This window comes from Podarcis pityusensis, assembly GCF_964106645.2.
Source record: "Podarcis pityusensis genome assembly, chromosome: Z".
Taxonomy (NCBI): Eukaryota; Metazoa; Chordata; class Lepidosauria; order Squamata; family Lacertidae; genus Podarcis; species Podarcis pityusensis.
In genome coordinates, this window is record NC_138044.1 from 12534344 (window position 1) to 12559657 (window position 25314).

A 25314-nucleotide genomic window follows, 5' to 3' on the forward strand; every position below is an offset into this window, starting at 1 on the left:
CATTTTAACTTGTAAAACTCAAAAGGAAAACAACACTTTAGCCCTTTCCCCCAACATGCGCAGCAACAAGTTTGATCAAACCCACAGGCAGAAGTGTCATGGTGAGAGTGCCAAAGGCAGGGTCCGAGCTGAGCTTGCTATGTCAAAGAAAACACAGCTGTAAACTCTGGGGCCTGTTTGCATGTTCACTTGTGACCCTCCAGCTGTTGCTAGACTCTTGACTCCCATCATCCTTAGTTGATCCATCCTTGGCCATCCTTGCCTGGGGCCAATGGGAGTTGGGAGTCCTAACATCTGGAAAATCACAGGCTCCCCAGGCTAAGGTTACACTGGGGAAGGGTGGGGTTATCATAGTCCATTTATAATTATGTAATGTACAAGCAAAACACACAGAGTTACTTATTTTTCTCTCTGATTAGGAACACTTCCTCTCTTATATCCCTTTGTATCTATGTTTAAATTGTAAGCTCCTTGGGACGGGGACACGCCCTGTCATTGTAGAAAGATAGCACTATATAAATAATAAATGATCTGTGGAGTCCTGTTGTACAGGGAGCCAGCCAGCCAGCCTGGCCTTCATCCCGGATACTCCATTCCACCTCCCCCCAACCCCAATTCCCCATTTTCCTCTCTGCTTCCCCCTACCCGACATCTCCAAGATAGCCCTCAACCAACTGCTTTTACACACACACAAAAGCAGCCCCATAATTTGTATAATAAACCCCTATATATTTGTTTTTCTTATTGAAAAAAGAGGAGTGTTATCCTAGATACACCCAGTTTAAAACTACAAACAGCAAAGAGAATGACAAGCCAAAAGACACACAAAGATTTTCACCCAAATGCTTGATGTATGCTTTTAATACGAATAATCAAAATATATATTACAGATTCTGGTTTCATAGGGGGAAAGTTCCATTTCGGGTTTGTACAGTATACACAGTATTTCCGAAGGAAAACAAAAACAAAACAAACGTAAGGTTATTGATGTTTCTTTCTTTCGCTTCTATTTTTAAATTCTCTTCAAGCAATCCCGCTTCCCCCTATAAACCCTTAAACATCACCTCTTTTGTGCAACAGATGAATAACTCTAATGCCCTGTCCAAAATTAGAAAGAATGTGCTAATTATGATAAAGGCCATATGAATATCTTCCAGTTTTAGTATACCATTTGGTGAGCATTTACATTTTAATAAATACATTGCTCTTTCATGATTCAAGTTTGACCCCTTCACTTGCTGCAAAAGCTCCTCTGTGACTGGTGCATTCCGTCTCAACAAGACAAATGAATTCTTGTAAATAAAGATCATTAGAAAGTGCTTACCTTTATTCTCTCCACTCACCAAGTTTTTAAAAAGTTCTAACTAAACTGTTAAGGAAATTTTTTTTTGACATGGAGGTTGTGGCAGCAGAAAAAATGCCTGGAGATTCCAGGATACTTTAACAAGTGGTCCCTTTTATTTTTATTATGATTTGACACAGTGCTAGTTTCTATGGGAAAGAGGATTCAAAAAGAAAAGGAAGCACACACAACCAAAATAATACCTCAAACCACCCTGCTGGAATTAGTCCAATTAGTAAAGGTTTGTTTGAAAATGCTTGGAAGTCCTTTACAGTATTTACAGATGGAGGTCTTCTCTCTTTGTTTTCCTGCAGCCTGATGGGCAGAGACCAGGCGTCATACATTCATAAAGGTCCTCCTCTGTGAGCCATTTGGTTCTCAGCAGAGATGCTGGCTGGGTTGGGTTTACTTGCGCTCGTCTATCGTTTTAATGAACTCAACTGCCGCTGTGAACTGCATCCACCAGTAGGATTCTTCTCCAGTTAAACAGTTGGCGTAGAAACTGCTGATGTACTGGACAGTGGACAACAAGCAGGGCGGATTGGCCTGCAGAGAGGAGGAGATGTATGTCACGGTTGGAAGGCCTGTTATCTCCAGAGGTCATTGGACTCCAACTAGCCAGCATAATTTTTTCCCCACCATGGTGCCTATGTTATGGAATGCCCACCCTGCTGAAATATGAGAGGTCCCCATCTGCATGGGCATCCCGTCTGCTTTTGAAGGCACACCTGTTTACACAGGCAATTCCTTTGCTGTCTCAAACTGAGACTCCTGTTTTAATTACTGTGTTGTTCTAATAGTATTGTTTTGTTGCATATTTTAAGTAAGAGTATTTATATTTTAACGCTCGTGCAATGGGTTTTTATACTTGTAAACTGCTTAGAAGCCTATTTTGGCATCAAGCAGTTAATCATCATCATATGATGGGAGCTCAAGTCCAACAACATATTGAGGGCACCATGCCAGCCCCCCCCCCCTTATCACAGCTTGGAAAGCAGGCAAAAATACCATTTACAAATACAACAGAACTCTGAACTCTGCCATCTGAAGAAGTAATGGGGAAGGTACCTGCCTTCTGAGGAGGAAGATGGTGGCGCTTGGTTCCTTGGCAGCAGCAGCAAAGTGCAGGTGGCCAGAAGGATCGGGGTGGGGTCCCCATGAACAAGGATACCTTAAGGGGCTGAGGCATTTAGCCCCCTTCCAACCACCCTACTACAGGGAGGAGGCAGTAGCTAGGGTACACCCTCCCCCTCAAAATGGAGGAAGATTCCCCACCCCAATTCTCTCCCTCCTCCACCTCCAATTTTATTCTGCTTGCAACCTAGATTATAATCTCATTTCTTCCCCACCACTCAAAAAAATAATATGTAGGGTAGGATATGCTAGGAGGGAGGGAGGAACTGTGTCCCTCTCTCCCAGAAGATAATGTTGATCACCGCCCCCCTGGGCCCCTTCTCTCTCCCTCTTAGAAAAAGAAAGAGAGATGGTTTGTTGGGGTTTAGCTCAGAGCCAAAGGATGGAGACGGACCACAAACCCGCAGCGCAGGAGGGGCAGGGCCTTCCAGAGAAAGACACTGAACACCCCCTAATTGAACCCTCTCATGAGAAAAGGGTACAGAGGAGTCACACCTCTAGCGTGGAAGAAGTCAAAGGACCTTAAGCCATACACGCCAGTTTGTGGCCCCTGCCAAGGCAGGATTAAGTGAAGCAGCAGGTGGAGGCACTGTGCTTGTTGGAGACTCTTTTCACCAATGACACACACACACACCCTCCCAAGGCCTGATCCAGCCACTGGATAACAGCTGCCACAGCAGTTGAACCAGCCAGAAGCAGGTAAGGCACAGCATACATGTAAAGCAGGCTCCCCAAACTCGGCCCTCCAGCTGTTTTGGAACTACAGTTCCCATCATCCCTGACCACTGGTCCTGTTAGCTAGGGATGATGGGAGTTGTAGTCCCAAAACAGCTGGACAGCAAAGTTTGGGGATGCCTTGTGTGGGGACATCACCCTTACCTTTATGAGAACAAAGACGAGAACAGGGACAAAGTCGTCTGCCCCAGGAACAGAATCTTCGTTTGCCAGGCTCAGCAGGTTCATGATTGTGGAGCACATCCGCAAGACACACTGCAGCTTGTCCCGGGGGGTCTTGTAGGCGCTGATGGTGCGGATCTCAGACTGTGCTGATGGCCATGGTGCTTCGCGGAGGTAGACCTGCAAGGAAAGGAGAAGACTTGCTTCTAGCCCAATACAGTACAGTGTTTAGAAAAGGGAGGGTGAGAAAATGTCTACATACAAACACGATTAACCCCTTGCATCCAGCAACATATACTGCACATGGTAAACATGCAAGCTTATTAAAATACCTGTGATTGGTGTAGCATAACGGTTACAAGGCCAAGCTATGAATCAGAAGGTCCCCAGTTCAAATCTCACCTTGGCTGTGAACTCACTAGGAGGCTTCAAACAAGGCACACTCACTCTCCCTTGGAGCCCCTGTCTGCAATTTGGGAAATACTAACACTGACCTATCTTACTGGGTTGCTGGAAATATTACAACTAGAACCTGCGTGTGATGTGCTCTGAATGCTTGAGACCTCTACGCAAATGTTATGCGATATTATAACTAACACTTACTACGTATTTTGAAAAATTTCCTGCTTGCTTCGTATTTGGATCGTAAACAAATTCTGCGTGATCATTCCTGAGATCCAGGAGCAAGTGTTCACCCACGGTTGGAAACAACCAGAGCCCCATTTTGAATCAAGATGACAGACTGAAACTTTCAAAAGTGCACTGATTCTAACCACTGATCTTTTTGGTTTTTTGGTACAAAACAATGAAGATTTGTAGGGAGCCACCACACAAAAGGCAAGGAAGCTTCCACATGCTACCAAATAAGAATGGGACATATGGACTTGTTGGGACTACTTATCCATTGAGCCTAAAAGGACTGGATGCACTTAGAAAAGCTAGAGCCACAGGACGGTTACTACTACTTCCAGACCTCACTGTGGTGAGGAGAAAAACTTGTACCAGCAAATATTAAGTGATGCAAACCCTGTCATGTACTTACCAATTCAGTCAGAACTAAGACTGAGTTATTGGGTGCTTTTCAGCCTAATCTGATCCCCAAGCCCAGCATGGCCTCTAGCTTAGTACTGTCTACACTGACTGGCAGCAGTAGCTCTCTAGTGCTTCAGACAAGAAGTCTCTCTCAGCCCTTCCTGGAGATGCTAAGCATTGAACCTGGGACCTTCTGAATGCAAAGCAGATGCTCTGCCATTGAGCTACAGACACATGCCAAACTTTCAACCATACAGGAGAATCACTTCCACACAATCAATCTGAATGTTTAGGGAGAAAAGTTCTTTCTTCTCCCAACTCCAGCATATCCAAACTGGCTGTGTGTGTGTGTGTGTGCGCGCGTGCGCAAAATTCAACCCCCCACCCCCATACTACAGTGACAGTCCACATCATGAACTGTCATCTTCAGTCACAAGTGGTACAGTTCAGACAAAGTCTTACTCTCAGGTGCCATGCACCACCAAGGACTTACCTCAGGAATCTGGAGTGCTTTATGGTTCGCAGTCACTACTTTAGATAACCTCTGTATGTGATCGTAAAGAAGCCTAGAAACAAAGGGGGGAGGGGGGAGAACCAAACAATTTAAGTAATCTAGATGGCACAATCTGGGGTTCTGCATAGCAAGCACCGTTAGGTAGCAGGGGGTTTCCTTACGCAACCTTCAGTTCCTTGCAGCAGCACCCCTTACAAAAATCTGTCCTACAAAGGAGTCTGGGCTGTCAACCCAATAACTTGTATGGCTTAAGCGACTAATTGTATTTAAATATAATGCCTCAGTGAAAGTAACATTTTGAGGTTACTGAAGAGGGATGCAAGAACTTGCAATTAAAAAACCAATCAGCTAGCTTCAGAGACAGATCAGAATATCCATGTTTATCCTGTCTTATTTTGGCACAGAAGAGACCAAGCATTGGCAAGGCTGCCACTTTTCCAGAATCTCAAGGCCTAATTTTCTCTCTTGTTGCCTCTAAGGACAGGCTATATATACAGGGGTGGGGGGGGAGAGAGAGGTAGATTGGGCCCAATACAGAAGGGGTGGGGAACCTCAGGCTTGAGGGCCCAGTGCAACCCTTCAGGCCTCTAAAATGGGTAAGTAAAAAAGAGTCTATTGTACAAAGGTAGGATTTACACCTATTGTTCTGCCCACTTGCTCCACCCACCACTTGCATGCAGCCTCGGAAAGGTTTCCCAGACTAAATGTGGCCCTCAGGCTGGCAAATGAAAGCCCTAACAAAATCCCCAAGTTCAGAACAAATGTGAAAACTGAACACTCATTTCTTGCAAAGGAAGCAATGCACCATTAGGGTATTTGAAAAAGCTACAACCAGAAGCAAACTTGGGCCTGCACAGAAGTAGAGGGAGCACACAAGGAAAGGTGGCTGTGGCTTGCCCTCTGCTGCCATTATTGCTCAAGCCTGAAGAAAACCAGCCACGTCCCACTCACTGGTCACGCAGGATGTCTCCATCCTGGTTAGGGTAGAAGGCCAGTTTGAAGATGCGGTTCATGACGCTGCGCTCAATTGCCAGCTGGGCATCCTGGAGCTGCTCCTCGCTGGCGTTCTGCCAGATGACATCCTGGGCCATTACACCGTAGAGAAACTGGAGGAAGTCCTCAACCTGAGCAGTTTTATCATCCGCTGCAGTCAGCTTCTGGAAGTCTTTGGCAACAAAGCAAAAGGGAGGAAATCACAGGACTGGGGAGGGAGAAGCACACCCTCTCTCCTCACACACAATATAGGAATTAGAAGCTGCTCCAAAATTACAATCCCCATGTGTTCTCCAGGAAAGCCATGACATTTGAACTTGGCAGTGCATGTGCACTACTATTCCCTATGCAAAGAACCTGCACACGTTGCAAAGGAGAGCTGGCCAAGAGCACTTCCAAGGGGGAAATGTTTAACTGGATCTGATCTGCAGAAGAACCAAGACCAGCAATACATACCACATGGGCCTGCTGCTTCCTAATCCATGACTGGTTCCTGCCTTCTCTGCCTACCTTAGAACGTCAAGTGGCTTGATGTCACAGAGTGGGACTAGAAGCCCCTTCTGTGAGATCACAGCAACTGCAGCCAAGGTTTCCCCAAGATCAACCAACTGCAGCCAAGGTTTCCCCAATGGCAGACTAAAACTCCAAATACAGTGGTGCCTCGCAAAACGAATGCCTCGCAAGACGAAAAACGCGCAAGACGAAAGAGTTTTCCGTTTTTTGAGTCGTTCCGCAAGACGAATTTCCCCATGGGCTTGCTTTGCAAGACGAAACGTCTTGCGAGTTCTTGCGAGTTTGTTTCCTTTTTCTTAAAGCCACTAAGCCGTTAATAGCCGCTAAGCCGCTAATAGCCGTGCTTCGCAAGACGAAAAAACCGCAAGACGAAGAGACTCGCGGAACGGATTAATTTCGTCTTGCGAGGCACCACTGTAGGTGTCTTCCCCTCACCCCTTTTATCTTAATATGTCTTGGACCATTCACTAGGGTACAACCAATGGCCCAACGTCACCCAGTAAATCTTTGAACCAAAGTGTGCCTGGCCCTACACTGCATACATCCCACTTCATCTCTTGTGCACAATGCCGGGAGTGGCTTACCTTGAATGAACGCCCTTATCTTTGACTCTTTGCTCTCCAGCAACAGCCGCACACACACTGTGGTGAAGTATCGGTTTGCCACTTCTTTGTCTCGCAGGACTCTCTGCAACAGCCTTTCCAGATGGGCCTGGGTGGTCTGTAGACCCTGGCGGCACTGTGTCAGGTAGGCAATATAGGGAGCCCTTTTCCTGGGATTTGGGGGTGGGTGGGAAGAAAAGAGTTGTACAACTCAATGACATCTGGAAAGTGCAGGTTTGGGGGAGGTGCTCCAAGCTGTTTAGGGTGGCTTCAAAGCACCTGCCCTATGAGAAGTGACAGCCTAATTCTACTCCCAAATTTATATGAGCAAGATGCAGACAAAATGCTGCCCTTGTTGACTTCCTGGGGGCATCTGACTAGCCACTGCTGTATTAGATGGGCCTGATCCAGCAGGGTTCTTCTTGTGTTCTTATGGAAGGTAAGGGATTTACCTGTAATCCTCAGCAATTGAGGCCAGCAGCTTGCGGCAGGTCCTGTTGTCAAAGCGGCCAACACAACGCATGGTCTCCTGGATCTGAGCCATCAGGTTCTTGTCCTGAAGGTTGATGGCTTCGGCTAGCTGGACTTTTAGGAAGCATACAATTTCATTGTCTGTTCAAGATGGTGGAAAGGGGGAGCGGAAACCGAGTGAGTAAAGGAGAATTGTGGTAATACCCCCCCCCCCGAGTTGTGGCCCTGTGGGATCGCCCCCTGCTGTCCTCCCTGCCATCTTCCGGGGCACAAGAGATAGACTATATTTGGCAAGACTTTGCTTTCTCTCATACTCTTCCTAGTCTACATTTCACACTAACACACACATACACACGCTATATCAGCCTTCCCCAACCTGTTGCTGGATTAAAACTCCCATTATCCCCAACTGATTATGCTTGCTGGGGCTGATGGCAGTTGTAGCCCAAAATTTCTGAGGGGCACCAGGTTGGAGAAGAATGCTCTGCCTAGTTACCAGCAGGTGACTTGGTCATGGTTGCTGATGGGACATCTGGTTCAGTAATACCTAAAGGCCCACTATGGAAAACTCATGTTACCAACCCCTGTTCTAAGTGACAAACTGTGTGTCAAAGAAGTAAAATAAGTTTGACTTTGATATGAGTTATATATCCAATGTTAGTCCTACTCAGAGCAGGCACGCTGAAGTCAAAGAATTTATGTTAGTTATGTCCTTACTCCTGGATAAGTGTTTAATAGTTATTGTATCTGTATTCATTTAAGAACCATTAAAATTTTGTTTTTAAAAAAGTTATGTCCTTTTGTTTCAATGAGTCTACTCTGAGTAGGACTAGCATTAGAGAACACTGGTTCATTGACCACAGTAAAGAGATTAACACTAAAATATAGCTCTAAGCATTGTATAACTTATACCCTGGGGTGGGTAAGATAACTAATAAACAGAATAAATTTTCTCAAATTTTCCACTTTTCCTCCAGGGGGGACGGGGACAACACCACCCTGTCCCTGCTTCAAAATTTCCAGCAATTTTACACATTTCTAAGTGGTGTCATGTGTCAAGTGTGCCTCTTGCTTTAAGTGTGGTTGTAGCTATACTAGAAGTCTGAAAGTCAAAAGAGGTCTTTTACCTTCAGGGTCCGTATGATCCGGAAGGCCGTTCCGCGTTGAGTGGGACAACATAGGGAAGGCCACAGAATCTGCTGAACAGAGGGCAAGCCGCAGTTTCTTCTTTGCATCTCTGGGAGGAAGGGGCAGAGGGGGAGAGAGAAAATATTCATTTCTGCCTTGAATTTTCATATAAACACCAAAATCAATATATTTCAGTGGCTCCCAAAAAAAGAGAGAGGTGGTGGTGGACTCTAGCACCTCATGTGAAAATGCTTATTGTCTAATACGAATCTGCTCTCCTCCCTTTTCCAACAGGAAGGAAGTTTATACAGTGGTACCTCGGGTTACAAACACTTTGGGTTACAGACTCCGCTAACCCGGAAATAGTACCTTGGGTTAAGAACTTTACCTCAGGATGAGAACAGAAATCACATGGCAGCAGCGGGAGGCCCCATTAGCTAAAGTGGTACCTCAAGTTAAGAACGGTTTCAGGTTAAGAACGGACCTCTGGAACTAATTAAGTTTGTAACCAGAGGTACCACTGTTTTGTGAGCCATTTGTTGGAATCCATTTTTGTAAGGTCTAACCCCAAATCCCCTGGAAGAATACACCAGGAGAGGAGGATAGATGCCACAGGGCCTCTCCCATCCCCCAAAAGAGCAATTCAAGTCACTTGCCTTCATGGTGATGGAAGAGCATAGAAAACCAGTAGGCAGTTTCCACTCTCAAGTTACACACTGGAGAATTTCTAAGCAGAGCTTCCAAAAGCAGGGAATGTTATTCAGCATAGAGCTAAATGCCCGCCGTGTCTGCCTCTATACATCGAACAGCCTTAGTGTTTGGGCTCATTTATTAATATTCCTACATTTATACGTCACCTTTGCTTTGAGTAGAGTACGTGGTTCACCCTCCCATTTTATCCTCACAACCACCCTGTGGGATATGTTAGGGTGAGAGTGTGCTGCTGTTCCCCAAGGCTCGGCCATGGCAGAGTTGGAGGATTCGAACTGGTGTCTCTCTGAGTCCTGGTCCAACACTCTAACCGCCACACTAGAGGCAGAGGATTTCCAAACACAGAATCCTAGACAGTGTTTAGATCTAGCCTTCTTCCCAAAGTCCCTTTGTCTACTGCAGTGAACATCTCTCCCTCTCTCTCTCTCTCTCTCTCTCTCTCTCTCACACACACACACACACACACAGAATCAAGCTACCTGTAAGAGAAAGCCGAATCCTGTGGCTGGGCTGCTTGGCTGGCAGAATCCGGAAGGTCATCTGCGGATATGTTCTGCAAGTTGTCGTCCCGCACAGAGTCATGGATGCTCTCGCCATCTCCAATGGCATCTAAACCCAGCCCACCAAATGAGCATAGAAAAGTTAGCATTCTCACATTAGCAGCAGGTAGCAGCCATCCTTTTCCCCTCACTGCTTGAAAACCATGACGGCTGGGGGCAAGAACAGACTCACCTGCATTGTCATAGGTCACTACAGCTCCCTCACTGGGGCTGGTTCGCTTAATCGCATTCCTGTACTTGTCCAGGATGTCCTCCGCTGCCTGGGCCTGAGCGCTCAGTCTAGGGCCAGAGTCATCTAAAATGTCAAAAAGGGGGGGGGGTGAGAAGCAGCAAGGAATTAACATGGGGGTGGGTGTTGGTCTCGAGTAGGCAGTCTAAATACCAAAGGCATCATGCGGTGGGTGAAGTCATACAGCCACTATGGACATGAGTGAATGTGAGAATACAGAAATGTGTCATTGGGGGTTTCTCCCAGCCGTTTTGCTTTCCCCATTAAATCAAATGTGTGAGAAAGATGGCTGCAGAAACACAGGTTTTTGTTTTTTTAAAAAATAATTTATATTAAAAGATTGTCTTGGTTTACAAAAGTACGTGCATTGTCTCTTTTTTCAGGTTGTAAAGTCTTTTCTACAGACCAGTTACTTTTGATATGAGACATTAGTGCTGTATACAGTATAAGTTTGAGGAAGAAGAGAGAGGTGGGATGGTGAAACTTACATGCCAAAACACAGATTTGAGGAAAGAACTTTTTTAAAACTGGTTCAGAAGGTTTAGACTCCCACTACAGACATTCATTGTGGTTATAGCAATGAAATAACTAAAGTACAGCATTTTCTGGTTCAAACACACACAAAAACTCTTCATATTATCTGGTGTCCTGTTTATTAGTTTCCCCTTGTGTTTATTTTTAGATTATAAGCCTGCAGGTAGGGACTGTCTTGTGCTGATTGTATGTTGGCTGCTCTGGGAGCCTTTTTGGTTGAAATGTGGGGTACGTAAACAGATAGATGCAAGTTGCAGTTCAACATCTGGACAGCCACAGGCTCCACACCCCTGGTTTAATACAAGCCATCTGCGTGCAGTGAAACACAAAAACACATACAGCCTGAAGTGATGCAGTTCTACAGACTTGCCCCAAGATGAGTGTTCTCATGTAGTAAGTATAGGTAAATCCTATCTGAATCCCTAGACCAGGATTAAGAGTCCTTGAGATCTTCTTTATTTAAAGTCAACCATGTTATAAAATTCAGCAGCAACTACTAACCTTGAAGAGCGTTGTATCTATCAGGCACAAAGTCCTCTTTGTCCTTGTCCTGCTTCTCTTTTTTTCTAAATGGGATGGGAGCTGGGGAAGGCGGAAGGCAGAAGAATTTTAATTTGAAATAGGAACTTCTATGACTGCTCAGTTTGCACAAGATTATTCCAAAAAACATTTCACCCCATGGTAATGAGAGAAAGGATCTGAAGAGTGAGAGGGAGAGAAATTCTGTGAACTGCCCAGAGACCACCGGGTATAGGACAGTATATAAATTCAATAAATAAAATAAAAATAAAAATACCACAGGTGCAAAAATCCCATGAGAGAGAGCTTCTTCTAGGCACGTTTTGAGTGATATTGCCACAAATCCAGGTGATAGGTAAACAGGTACATATATATATAAAGTAACCCACCAGTCTTCCTGCAACAACACTTGAAGCTGAAACAAGGCATCAGCAGGCAAAGAAGCGAACAAGCTGTTTTCGGGGCAAGACAATCAGGTTTTTTTGTTTTGTTTTGTTTTGTTTTGTTTGTTTTTAACTAAAAGGAACTTTCAACAAAAGCCAACTGCCAGAATCTCTACAGCACAATAGAAATTGCTTAAAAAATGACTATATCCATTATGTTATAAAAAAAACCTTCAGAATTTAAGTAGCATAAGAAATAACACATAATTCACAGGTATCTAAGGGGCAGGAAGACTGAGTATGGTGGGATTTTATTTCATATAGTTCAGTTTAAGATATACAAGTATCTCTCCCTGTGCCATTTGGAAAAAAATATGATTGCCATTTAATATATTCAGGTTTTGCATGCCCTTCCTTTAGTTGGATATATCATTGGGTTTTTGGAATTGTTTATTTGTCTCTGTCAACCAGGCAGAGGGCCTTCTCGGCACTGGCGCCCACCCTGTGAAACGCCTTCCCACCAGATGTCAAGGAAATAAAAAACAATCTGACTTTTAAAAGACATCTGAAAGCAGCCCTGTTTAGGGAAGTTTTTAATGTTTGATCTTTTACTGTGTTTTTAGTATCCTGTTGGAAGCTGCCAAGAGTGGCTGGGGAGGCCATAAAATATTTTTTAAAAAACAGTAAAAAAAATAAAGGCAACCCGTTTTTCAATATAAATGTGGCTCCCTGGCTTACTGAGGTGATTTTCTTCTCTGTAAGGAAAAGCAATGATCACTTGAAAATGTGCAAAAGTCACCTAGTCCTAGTGATCAAAGAGGATCAATGGCGCAAAATGTGGTCCAGACCACTTAAAAATAGTGGCCATAATACAATGAAATACTTGAAAATTATATATAAGTGGCATTGGACCCCACTAAAGTTTCCCCAAATTAATCTTCAGCATTCCCCAAGTTGTTGGAGAAGGTGCAATGTTCTGGGATCTCTGATCCAAATGTGGTGGGACTGTGCCCTGCTACATTCATTTTGGCAAAACATTTCCTCTGAAATTTCTATTATAATCAATCATAATTTGATTTTGGATCCTAAATTAACACTTTTGACACTTGAGGGCAGCTCTAACCCTGAGGTTCCATCTTGAGCTCTAGTCTCTTTTCTATTAGCTATGGCCAGAATGGAGACTGCTGCTGGGTACAAAACAGGAGAAAAATCTTACTTTGCATTTTTGGTACGCATGTGTATGGGAATTAGCACTTTCTGAATGCTTGACCCAACACAACAGGGCTATTAATGGATAGGCAAAAAGAGATAAAAAATTAGGCATGTGCATTTAGATGATGATGATGATGATGCCCTTTATCTGAAGATTCCCAGGCAGTATACAACATTAAAAACATTGATCACATCAGTGTCAGCACAGTTATTGCAACCCCCGACAACACACGTATGTCGATGGAGAGGACTACCTCACCCAAATAACTAATCAGTGAACTTACTATGCATGTACCTTACTGTTACTTTTTGTAACCGACAAGCCAATAATATGTACTCCATTTGTTGTTCTTGTTTTTATGATATGCTTATGGTATTACTGCTGAAAATCATTTTTTAAATTTTTTAAAAAATAAAACTTGCCCAAGTCCAGCTTTTGAACAAATAACCAAAACTGATTTTTTGCTACCTATTTAGGGTGGTATGTTAGGACACTGGTCTTCAACCCACAGCTGAGTTGTGGCCACAAGAACTGCACTTCCACTAGACAAATGCACAGTAGAAGAAATAAGGCATTATACACATAACTTGTCTAAGAGGTGAGAAATAAAACCACACCTCTGGGCATAGCTGAAACAAAACGTTTCCTCCACCATGGTTTGTTCCGGTCAGATTTCTCATCGTCGCTGTCTTTGCGATCCTCAACCTGTTTGGGGAGAGATGTGTTGGGTCAGGTCTAGACTTAAGTTAGTTGAAATCAATGGAACTTGAGTCACGAGTATCTTTTCCTGTTGATTTTTCAGCAGAAAAGTTGAAATAACTACTAGATCCAACCTGTTTTCATTCTGCCTTATCCGATTCTGTTGAATGTTAATAAATGTTAAACTCTGGTTGGAGGCTTGTAAGAAGCAGGATTTTTAAAAAACCATAGGGCTTTTAAACCAAGTAATCAATCAAATATGAATTGAATATTAGCATATTTAAATTCAATACTTGAGATCGGGGGGACCTGGAACCCTCTAGATGTCGCTGGACTTCCACTAGCCCCAGCAGCCAGCACAGCCAATGGCCAGAGAAAATGGGAACTGTAGTCTAACCATGGAGGGTCATGTAGCAGTAGCAGCCACCACTGAAACTCTGCCCTCTGCATGAAGCACAGTCCATCCCTTTTGAATCATACAAAGAGGCTGTTGACACATGGACCTATATCTGATAAGAAGAACCTGCCTCCTTTGATCAACCAAGAGCACTAGAGCGTTCAGTTCTTTGTTCCGTGTGCAGGAGAGGGAGGGGAAATAGTGGACTCTTCTACCCCTTTATGCAGGACTAAAAGGGATATTGGTGACTTTCCCCCCACTTGCTCAACCACAAAAGCTAATGGGTGTGTGGGGGACACTCCTCTGAGGTCAAGGGTGACTGACTGTTTAGCCTCTCACAGCCTCATCAGCTTTCCACAGGAGAAAACTGGCAGATTAAAAGACAGGGCAGTGTGGCCTCTATGCTACAAAATCAAAAACACTGAAATCTGTGACTTATGTAAAAATTGCCAACCAGTTTCTGCCTGGTGCATTCTGCTTTGAGCTACTTATGAAAAGTAGAAAGGATCTATACAAGAGACTGAAATCCCGTATTAGTCACACACTTTCAAACATATATTCATAAGGGCTAGAAGCTTGCTTCTTAAACCTCTGAAAGGACTAAAAGCTTAATAATAATAATAATAATAATAATAATAATAATAATTTATTATTTATACCCCACCCATCTGGCTGGGTTTCCCCAGCCACTTGGGCGGCTTCCAACAAAGTATTAAAATACAGTGGTCTTGCTTCAACTTGCTTCAAAGGGGAAAGAAACCCTTGGGATTCTTAGGAATTCTGCAGCCAACACCACATTTTGTGGCTTTTCAGTACTCCCACCAAACTGTAATGTGTATGGAGTTAAGAACAAAGGACTTTAAAATTAAGTCTGCGGGATCAGGCCAAGGCCCAACTAGATCAGCATCTTGTTCTCACAGTAGCCGAGCAGATGCCTGTGGGAAGCAAGCTGGAGAGGAGGCCACAGCACTTTGCCCACCTGGGATTCCCAGAAACTGGTATTCAGAGAAACCATGCCTCTGACAGTGGAGGCAAAACATAGCCATCATGGCTAGTAACTACTGATATCCTTGCCCTCCGTGAATTAAGCTAATCCTCTTTTAAAGCCATCCAAATTGGGGCCATCACTGCCTCCTGTGGAAGCAAGTTTCATAGTTTAACTATGCTCCAGTTGAAGGGAGTTCTAGCTTCAGAAAAAATTGAGGTAGCAACCAAGCTAACACATAATACACACAAAATGCTTTTAGATAGAGGTAAAACTTAATGCATTACTTAGCTATAAAGCCTTGATTCGAGAAAGCCATTGAGAGGCTTAGTTTGTCTTCTCTTACCTCTCCTCTGCAGGAATCTCTGCTAGGAGATGAGGAAGAAGACTGAGAGGCTGTCAGCAAAGGAGTTCCCCCTACACAGCCAAGCACAGAAAGCTCCCTCTCCTCGTTGCCGGCTCGCCTGTTCCAACCAGGGTCACTCATTGGCCTCCGGGCAGATGACACTATATCAGAGCTCCTGCTCCGCACGAGCCTCTCAGGATAGGAATACCGCTGCCTGAACACTTCGGAGTCAATGATTATAGCAGTGTGGGAGCTGAAATTGGGCAGCCTTGCCTCGTTGCCTCCTAGGGTCCCTTCCAGGATCGGGGGGTCTGGCGGGGGGTGTGAAGGTCTTGCATAGTGCACTTTGGGCCTCACCACTGCTGGAAAAAACACCAGCGTCAGACCAAGCAAAGCATTACACCAACGCTGTTCTTTCACATCCCTTTACAGTTACAGGTAACACATGGAAGTTTTGCAGCTATGGAAAGAGGACCAAATGCAGTAACACTACTGTTAACATGCATGTGGCCCACACGCTGCAGGATTACCTTCGTTGGAAGACAAGGGATCGAACATGGCAAGCAAGGATTCTGCATGAGACAAGGTAGAGGCCCCCTGGCTGGTTCCTAAAAGATGGAGAAGTGGGTTTAAGAAAGTACCAGGAGGATCTTCACTAACAGGCTGCATAGACCCTAAGAAGCCAGGGATATCACCTGAGGTCACCTACTCCAGCATGCCTACAGCACTCTGACATACAAAAGGATTTGCCTTTCACTATGGATACTTTAAGGGATGCAGGTGGTGCTGTGGTCTAAACCACTGAGCCTAGGGCTTGCCGATAGGAAGGTCGGCGGTTCGAATCCCCACAACAGGGTGAGCTCCCGTTGCTTGCTCCCAGCTCCTGCCAACCTAGCAGTTCGAAACATGACAAAGTGCAAGTAGATAAATAGGTACCACTCCAGCGGGAAGGTGAACGGCATTTCTGTGCACTGCTCTGGTTTCACCAGAAGCGGCTAGTCATGCTGGCCACATGACCCAGAAGCTGTATGCCAGCTCCTTCGGCCAGTAAAGCAAGATGAGTGCCACAACCCTGGAGTTGTTTGCAACTGGACTTAACTGTCGGGGTCCTTTACCTTTAAAGGTACCCCTGCCCGTACAGGCCAGTCGTGTCCGACTCTAGGGTTGTGCACTCATCTCACTTAAGAGGCCGGGAGCCAGCGCTGTCCGAAGACACTTCCGGGTCACGTGGCCAGCGTGACGAAGCTGCTCTGGCGAGCCAGCATCAGCGCAGCACACGGAAACGCCGTTTACCTTCCCGCTATAAAGCGGTACCTATTTATTTACTTGCACTTAGGGGTGCTTTCGAACTGCTAGGTGGACAGGAGCTGGGACCGAAAGACGGGAGCTCACCCCGCCGCGGGGATTCAAACCGCCAACCATACGATTGGCAAGTCCTAGGCACTGAGGTTTTACCCACAGCCCCACCCGCGTCCCTTTACCTTTACCTTTATGGATACTTTAAATCAATGTTACCAGACATTATTCATCTCTCAAGCACTTGGGACAAGTTGCAATCTTTTCCTCATTCCTGGTGGGGATAATCTTGCCAGATTTAATAATCACCTTCATTGGCTCCTGCTCTGAAAGCCCTAATGCAAGGATGGGCTATCAGCAGCCCTTGGCCGGGCTTCAAGAAGTCCTCCCTACAAGTAATTTGCTCAGACCTCTGGGTAAGAGTGGCATACCCCTCCTTTGGCTTCTCCTCCCATGCCCACAACCTGAGTGGATATCACCCATCCTCAACAGAGAAATGTCATCATTACTCATCAGAGAATTTTGGGTTTCTACTTCAGCACATGGCACAAGGGAGAATTTTTTTCCCCTTACAGTTAATTTCAGTTTACAGATTTGGGTGCGGGAGGACAACATTCCTGATAGGGATGACTCCCCCTGCTGGGTCTCGTGTCCACTCCAGGTGGAGTCATCCTGTCTCTCCAGACTGTCAGAACGGAAGAACACCTCAACCCCCAAGAAGTTAAGGAGAACCCATAGTTACTCAGCACTAGGAATGAAAACACTCATACAAACCGCAAGACGTTAGGAAGAAACTCAAAGGTAACCCCTGCCAAACACCTTCCCATACAGAACTGCAACCGATTGTAACCTCTGGGTATTCCCTCTTTCCATTTTCCACCTCATAATCCTTTGGCTCATTTTCTTCATCTTCATCAAACATTGATCTGATCATTTTTAATAGTTCAACCATCAACTGTTTAACAATACCAACAGTCACTGTTTGAAACAAAACTACCTTTTCCATACCGGAAGCTTTTAATGTTATGGATATTATCGGCCACTCAATCCACCTTAATGTTTTCCCTTTAAAATCATAGTTGTGACTATGCCATCTCAAAGCAAATTCCTTTCTCACAGCTAATTATGGCCATTTGACTTTCACCAGTTCTTTAATGGCAAGAAACAAAAAAAGCATTAAATGTTTTTCAAAAACGAGTTCCTATCGTCCATTTTAATCTTTCTTGTCCACCATAAATCAAGCCTTTCCACTTTCCTTTAGACATTTTAACAATTAGTTTCCTTTCTGTTTCATTAACAACAGAAGGTGTCTACCCCATCTGTTCTGAAAGGAAGAGGAAGGTTGTGATTTAAGAATTGTAAGGTGCCTGAGAAAATTGGGTCAAATCCCCTACTACACACTCCCCTTTATGAGAACAGCAGGTGGGGGGGGGGGACACAATGAAAAACTAAAAGGTGTGTGATAGGGCTGGGCGATGTATCGATACATCATCCAACACTGGTTTGTGGATCACATCATGAGAACCATTACAGAATGATTGAGCTGGCAATGTATTGCAAAGCACAGCCTTCAAAACTACAAGGGGCGGAATAACTGAGTCCTCTGGTGGCTGGCTGGCTGGCTGCCCTTTCAGCTCCCTTTCCCCTCCAATGGCAGAACACTCTCACTCCCAGCCTCGGTGCCCCCCTATAACCATGGTGTCTCTACCCGATGCAGGAATCACAGGTGGGCTGGATAGTTCTGTTGGTTAAAGTGTGGTGCTGATAACACCAAGGCTGCAGGTTCAATCCCCATATGGGGCAGCTGCATATTGCTGCATTGCAGGGGGTTGGACTAGATGATCCTCAGGATCCCTTCCAACTCTACAATTCTATGATTCTCTGATTCTTCCTTCTCCCTCTGTCTAGGGAGGAGTGGAAGGAGTTCACCCTCCAAACACGAGGGCTCGCCTGCTTTTGGGAGGAGGAATTCGCAGTGCACATAGCACACACCTATTAATCTCCATGACTGCTACTCTGCCCAATCTCCCCCACTCCACCCTACATAGCTCCATGTTTCAGACACTGTGATATATCACTAAATTGCAATGTTTAGCTGGTGATATACCGCAATGTTGAAAACCAGATAGTGTGTATAATGGAAAACAAAATGGAAGGTGTGATGGTGCTGGAGGGTGGGGGAGGCAGGCAGGGGGAAACATGCAAGACACATTCAGAAACAACCAAGGAAGAGCAGAAAGTAAAGAGGACTGAGATTGTACACAGAAAGAAAAATCCACAAAAAACAAGTACTCAGGCAAGTGTTTCTCTCCATACACAGGGAGAGACGTGAAGACCCAACCATCCCTAGCAACATGAAGGGCCAGTCTGGAGAGACACGATGACTCCTCTCCCCTGGATAAGACACAATAATCTGAAGACCTTGACTGCCTCCAGCAGGGGGATCATCCCTAGCAGGAATGTCATCACCCTCCATCTGGTAAATTCAAATGCTTTCAGGACTGATGTTTAAGCTGCCAGGAAAATCACTGCGGGGTGGCCCATGCTTCCCCTTACCATGAGCTGTATCATCCATGTCAGGGCTGGTTACTGAATCCTTCCCACCAAAGTCAGAGCTACACTCGGATCGGAGGTCCTCAATCTTGTTTGGGATGTCTTCAGAGGTTGCGCTAATGCCTTAGGAGAGAACAAGAGACCTCGCTGAAAGGGAAGCCACCAAGTCTGAAGACATTCAGCACCACAGTAACTTACTGGACTACTGCAGTGGATATCCGTTCCAGCAATGAATGCATGGGATTTATAGACCAAGAGCCTCCTCCTGCTCTCCACATCTAGAACCCTGTCCAGCAAGAACAAACTCTGTAACCTTGAGGAAGCAATCCAAGCCATGCAATTTCCCCTCCTTTATTTTACAGCTGGATTATGAGTTCCTCCTGCTTCAATTATTCTATGGGAATTTGACTAGTCCAGAAAGCAGAATGACGACAATGAATGCTTTGGGCTTAACTCTAATTCTCATCCCCAATTAAATCTCTGAGGAGGAATATATAATTGCATTTCCTTGCCTTCATGCCATGTTATCAACCTCCACACCCCTTTCTGCCAACTCTCACAACTTAGAGCAGGAAGCTCTAAGTTTCTTTTCAGCAAGAAACACACACGAAGACCACCCTCCTGCAGTGCTTACTGACTTTTCCTTTACCCAGGCACTAACCCTGTCAGGAATCTTAGACCAGCTAAAATTCTTCTGAGGGTAGTGAGTATATGTCTGGCTTTGAAAGGCTGCCATTCGTGGGGAGGCAGCAAAACAACTCTCACAAGAGCCATCTTAGCATGGAGCCAAGAGGAGAGAAGCAATTTTGAGAAGCTAGACCATCCACTGAAAAAGGACTTGGCCTTCTTATGGATGACAATCCCATATACAAGTTTTACAAAGAAGCCACAAACACATAAGAGACACACAATTAGGAACACAGGAAAGTGCTTTTCATGCCAGATCAGATTGATCCATCTCTGACTGGCAGTGGCTCTCCAGTCTCACAGGCCAAGAATGCTTCCTTCCTTTTCACCTGCTCCCTGTCTAGAGATACTATTGATTGAACCTGGGATCTTTTCACATGCAAAATGCATGCTCTGCCCATATGAGCTAAGGTCACTTCCCCAGTTCTCAAATCCCTGGCATCTCCAGCAGCAGGGCTAAGGAAGTCGAATGCCTGAGATCTTGGACTGCTGCTGCCATTCAGGGTAAACAATACCAGGTTAGACAGACAAGCAGTCTTATTAGACATAGCACAGCTTCAACTGTTCACATGATGTATTGTTTTCTGAGGTCTCACCTGATACGACACTGAGGCCTGGTGTGCTGGGGCGGGAACTGACCTCCCTCACATCTGTGTCATCAGAGGTGCTCCCCACCCCAGAGCAGCTCTCAAGCTCCTGCAGCCTCTCCTCTTGCTTTAGATCTGGTGCCTCTAAATTGTGGGTGGGGAGAAATACAACACACAGGTCACCTTCTAGATACAGTAGTCTTGTAATTTTACATCCAGTTTTCACAAATTTCCTACCTTCCATGAACACTTCCCAAACATTGGAACCCCAGTGCAGATGCCACAGAGTCATGTTCAATTCACATGGTACATTGACTTGGATCTCTTGGCCTTATTATCACCCCCACATGAATCCCCTAGACCAGGGAAGGTGAATCTGTGGCCCTCCAGGTGTTTTGGGGCATCAGCTCCAAACAGCATAGTCAAGAGTCCAGGGTATCCAACAACATATGGTGAGCATCAGCTTGGGGAAGGGCTGCCCCAAAATGTACTCATCACCCTTCCTTGCAGATGCATGCTGGAGAGCTAAGTGGCAGGCAAGCTGCCTTTCAGAGAAGCTCCCCGATGTTAATAATCTCCCCATTGTGGAAAATCTCACTGAAGAACCTCAGAATTCCCTGGAGCAAGGATTCCCAGATTTTGGCATGTGCATCGCCAGTGGTCCACAAGCTTCATTCAGGTGGTCCAGAGCATGTCTGCATTAAATATTCATACTGATTTTAACAGTATGTTTATTGCTACTTTTATTTTTTCTGTATTGGTCTTTTACTGTATGACAATTTGATTCTATGGAATTCAAAATACGAAAGAACAAAAGAAGCAATACAAATGCACTTTAAAAAAATCACGTGGCATCTACCACAGTGCATTTTAATCGCTACAACAGGAATAAAAATCAACAAGAAAAATCACTAAGACTCTCAGCAGTTTTCAAGTGGTCCGTAAGGAAAATAGTTTGGGATCGATCCACGGCCCCAGAATACAAGGTTTGTGTAGAGAATTAAGGAAACATTTGCATGGGAGAGTAGGCAGAATGGAAGACCAGGGGAGGTTAATCTCTCATGGGAGGCTTCTAGGTTGCCTCATTTGAATGGCCCCACTGTCTGGAGTGAGAGTAGCAACCCAACAAAGGATATCTTCCTCCACCATAAAGAAACAGAAAGTGTGTGCATGGGTGAGTAAACTGTTGAGAAAAGGCACTACTTGTACTAGTTGACTACAGTTGTCCATACATTGGTAACCTCACGGTTGAAGGACTGCAATGTACTCTCTTTGTGGCTACCCTTGGGGTTGATCTGAAGGCTACAGCCAATGCAGAACAAAGAGGCCAGTGTGTTTGTGGGGGCAAACTATCAACAGCATATAATACCTTGCTTGTGGGATTCGTACTGGCTGTCTATTTGCTAGTAGGCCAAGTTCAGGCATTGGTACTAACACATCCATCCCTATACAGCTTGAAACCAGGTTACTTAAAACACTGCCTTATCCCTTATACACCCGCAGACCACTGCAGTCCGCAGGAGAATCTCTCCTGCAGGTTACTAAGGTCTCAAAAGCTCACTCCACAGTAACGCAGAGCAGGGCATTTAGTGTGGCTGCCCCATTCCGTGGAATAAAAAGCACCCACATTCTGCCCTTTCTGGAAATAACGGAAGTTATTTTTGTTCTGATGGGCTCCCCCAGGTGAATAAATGATCGTTTACTATGAGTGTCCACTTGTCATGGTTTTAGCCTTGTTTTAAATGTATTTGTGTTTTGTTTTTGTTTTTATGTTGTGTGTAAATCACCTTTGGGCAGTGTTTTTGTAGGAGATTAATAAATATACAGCTATTTATTACTATAGCACCCTCAGCAAAAAGCACATTACAGAATTTCATAGGCAGCAGACAGGTCCCTGGCCTGGAAAGAGCTTACAGATCTAATGGGGGGGGGGGGGGAAGGAAGATGGATAGAGGCACCTGCAGCTCCATGTGCTTATTTTACTTAACAAAATTTATAATCCTCCTTACTAGAACAATAGACCTCTAAGCAGAGTACATGACAGTCTCAAGTGTTAATTAAAAATTTCAATAAAAGCAAATATCAACAGGCTACATAAATTTTTAAAAACCATACAATAAAAAATCAGTAATTTTGAAGCATACCTACTAAAATCACGTGTCTGGGCAGGATTGCTGGAACAAAAAAGGTTTTAGCAGGCACCGAAAACAGTACAATGAAGGTATGCCTGCCTAATGTGCATGGGAGGGAGTTCCAAAGCACAGGTGCCGCCACCCTTGAAGCTTAAGGTTTAAATTAATTAAAGTAGGTTTAAAGGAATGAAGACAAAGAGAAACGGTTCTGTGTCCACCTCTGGGAAAGAGTTCCAAGCACAAAGGAGAGAGCACAGAAATGTTTAAGGAAGCAAAAGACCTCCAGCAGCTAAGGGTGGTAAGAGTCGAAGGAACAGAGGCCATAGGCAAGAATATAATTGGAAACAAAGGCCAAGAAGAGATGGAGAAACGTCACGGAGAACATTTAAAGTTAATGACAAGGGACCATGTCCAACATTATTCCTGCTCAGAGTAGACCCATTGAAACAGCTGGGTGTGACCATCTTAGCTTTGTTAATCTCTATGGGTCTACTCTAAGTAGAACTTAGCTGGACAGAATCCAGAGATTCTGCCAGATATGAAAGGGATTGGAAGGTAGGGAAGGATTATTTATTTTATTTTGTATACTGTTTTGGCACAGTTGTCCCCAAGCAGTGTACAGGAGACCCACAATAAGACTAAAAATGTGTTAAAACTATAATATCAATTTAAAAGCCTGCTGAATTTTTTTTAAGTCTCCAGTAAGAAGTTCAACAGAGAAGGGAAGTTCAATATGGAAATGAAGTTCAAGTTTCCTTAACCAAAGAAACCAGAAGGTAGCATTCCTTCATAATTACAGCCCTGCTTGTGTGGGACATACAGACAAATCAGTTATCTTTAAAGCTGAGGAGTCTAACCTGAATCACTTGGTAGCACTTCAACGCTCCAAGCTTCACTGGTGGTTTCCGAGATGGTTGAGCCTGTGCAGGGGTCAAAAAGCACCGATCCTGAACCAGGCAAACACAGCAAGCTTCCCAGCATATTCTCAGCTGCGGCACCTGAGGAAGCAACCCACAATGTGTTAACGGCAGGGAGATACCCAAAGGCAATTACATCTACCCTTTATCCCTCATGTTAGCTCTGAAAGGATCCATTTTCTGGCTGTCCAGTAGCGACTGTGCAAGAGGCAAAAACCCTATCTACCTGGAAAACATTACGTTGCCCCTATTCTCACTAAACAATATGGGCCACCACCCATGAGAAGCTTGCAATCTTTTAAGAATGTAAGAAGTGCCCTGCTGGATCAGGCAAATGGCCCATCTAGCACAGCATTCCGGTCTCACAGTGGCAAACCAGATGCCTGTCGGAAATTTGCAAGGAGGATCCAAGCACAAGAGCACTCTCCCCTCCTGCTGTTTCCAGCTAACTGGAATTCAGAAGGATTACTGCCTCCAACTGTGGAGGCAGAATATAGCTATCATGGCTAGCAGCCATTTACACCCCTCTCCTCCATGGATTTGTCTAATCCTCTTTAACGTCATCCAAGTTGGTGGCCTCCACTGCTTCTGTGAGAATTAGTTCCAAAGTTTAACTCTGCAGTGCATGAGGAAATACTTTCTTTTATCCGTCCTGATTCTTCAACATTCAGCTTTACTGGATGTCCACATGAGTTACCCAGATTTCATGTATTACTCGAACTGCATGGCTCCTTCCCACATCATCATCTGTGGGGTGGAAGTGGGCCACTGGCAATGGAAGTAACCATACAATGAGCTCCTGCTTATTACACTTACACCCTGCTCTTCCTATAGAATGCTAAGGGAAATGTCTATGCAGCTCTCTATTGGTTCTTCCATCCAAGCAAATCCTGTCTAAACCTGAGTAGCTGTATCCATGTTACTATATCAGGTACTGTCAAGACCATGCATCATACATTTAGCACTGTGAGGCAAAACAACCTTCTGGGGAACTGTGGTAAAGGACTCCATGCAGAGAATCCTTTAACCCAGTCTATAAATTGCATGAATATGCTTTAAATGGGCTCCTCTGCTCTTCCCTGTTAGCGCTGGGAGGAAAGAAAGTGCAACCCGTAAACTGATGTTATATCTGGACAAAATCATAGTTTTGCATTGCCCCCCAGAAGCCATGATCTGTAGCCAAGATTTGTTCTCAACTTGCTGATCATGATTTGTTAAAAGGTGTTTCCTACCTTTGAACAGTTGCAAGATATTTCTTGACTTAAGTAAATGTATAGTTTCAACCTTAAAGCATGGCAACAATTGTGCAGTGCGCTCTTTTTGGGTACCTGCTTCAAAACACACATCCAAATACAGAGTGCAGGCACCTCACTGCTTTGCAGAAGGACCAGTGTTTTTCTTGCATCAAACAGCAGACCGGTTACCTGCAATTTCCTGCAAGCGGTCCTCGTCAATATTTGGATCGAAGTCGCTCCCTAGAACATCAGTGCTCCAGGTCTCGCTCACAGTCTCAGAGATGTCCCTGTCATCTGTTAACCCCATCATGTCACGGATCTCAAATTTACGGAGCTTATCATCAAGGTTATCCTGAGTGGTTGCTATTGTAAAAAGATCAGAGTTTGGTTAAAACACTTTGCATCCCTACACAATTATTTCATAGTTTGTGTTTTTAAAGGTGGGGAACTGAGGTAAACATGAGGCAGGATGACCACATAAAAAGAAGACAGAAGGCTTATTGAACCTTTAACAGAAGCAGGAACTTTGGCAGGCATAGCTTATCAAACAGGGATGAGGGTGGAAATCATCTGCCAGAATTCCCCCTTCCACTCAACGGTTACAGATACAAGATCAGTGCCCTTCTTTGTATTTGATCACCCCTGGAAAGAGAAGGACAATGCATAGGTAAAGAAGAAATCCAGAGAAAGTGAGTTGTACCCAGT

General features: G+C 44.7%; 1 protein-coding gene across 8 annotated transcripts in view; it reads right to left on the reverse strand.

The window, feature by feature from the left end:
- Window positions 1–843: 843 nt before the first annotated feature.
- Window positions 844–25314, reverse strand: part of GAPVD1 (GTPase activating protein and VPS9 domains 1) — a 54457-nt gene continuing 29986 nt past the window's right edge. For 5 of the 8 annotated variants that reach the window (XM_080989549.1, XM_080989548.1, XM_080989547.1 and 2 more), the window contains 17 exons: window positions 24799–24972; window positions 23315–23455; window positions 20335–20469; window positions 19055–19174; window positions 15733–15810; window positions 15203–15564; window positions 13393–13480; window positions 11162–11242; window positions 10070–10192; window positions 9817–9946; window positions 8626–8735; window positions 7480–7639; window positions 7010–7197; window positions 5871–6084; window positions 4899–4971; window positions 3356–3553; window positions 844–1888 (listed from right to left, as the gene is read on the reverse strand). In XM_080989549.1, coding sequence (XP_080845675.1) covers window positions 1748–1888; window positions 3356–3553; window positions 4899–4971; window positions 5871–6084; window positions 7010–7197; window positions 7480–7639; window positions 8626–8735; window positions 9817–9946; window positions 10070–10192; window positions 11162–11242; window positions 13393–13480; window positions 15203–15564; window positions 15733–15810; window positions 19055–19174; window positions 20335–20469; window positions 23315–23455; window positions 24799–24972 — 2516 coding nt within the window. In that variant the 3' untranslated portion in view covers window positions 844–1747. Of the gene's footprint in view, window positions 1889–3355; window positions 3554–4898; window positions 4972–5870; window positions 6085–7009; window positions 7198–7479; window positions 7640–8625; window positions 8736–9816; window positions 9947–10069; window positions 10193–11161; window positions 11243–13392; window positions 13481–15202; window positions 15565–15732; window positions 15811–19054; window positions 19175–20334; window positions 20470–22434; window positions 22500–23314; window positions 23456–24798; window positions 24973–25314 lie in introns of those variants that run through there. The other 3 variants (XM_080989546.1, XR_013981353.1, XM_080989550.1) reach the window with 3 other exon arrangements.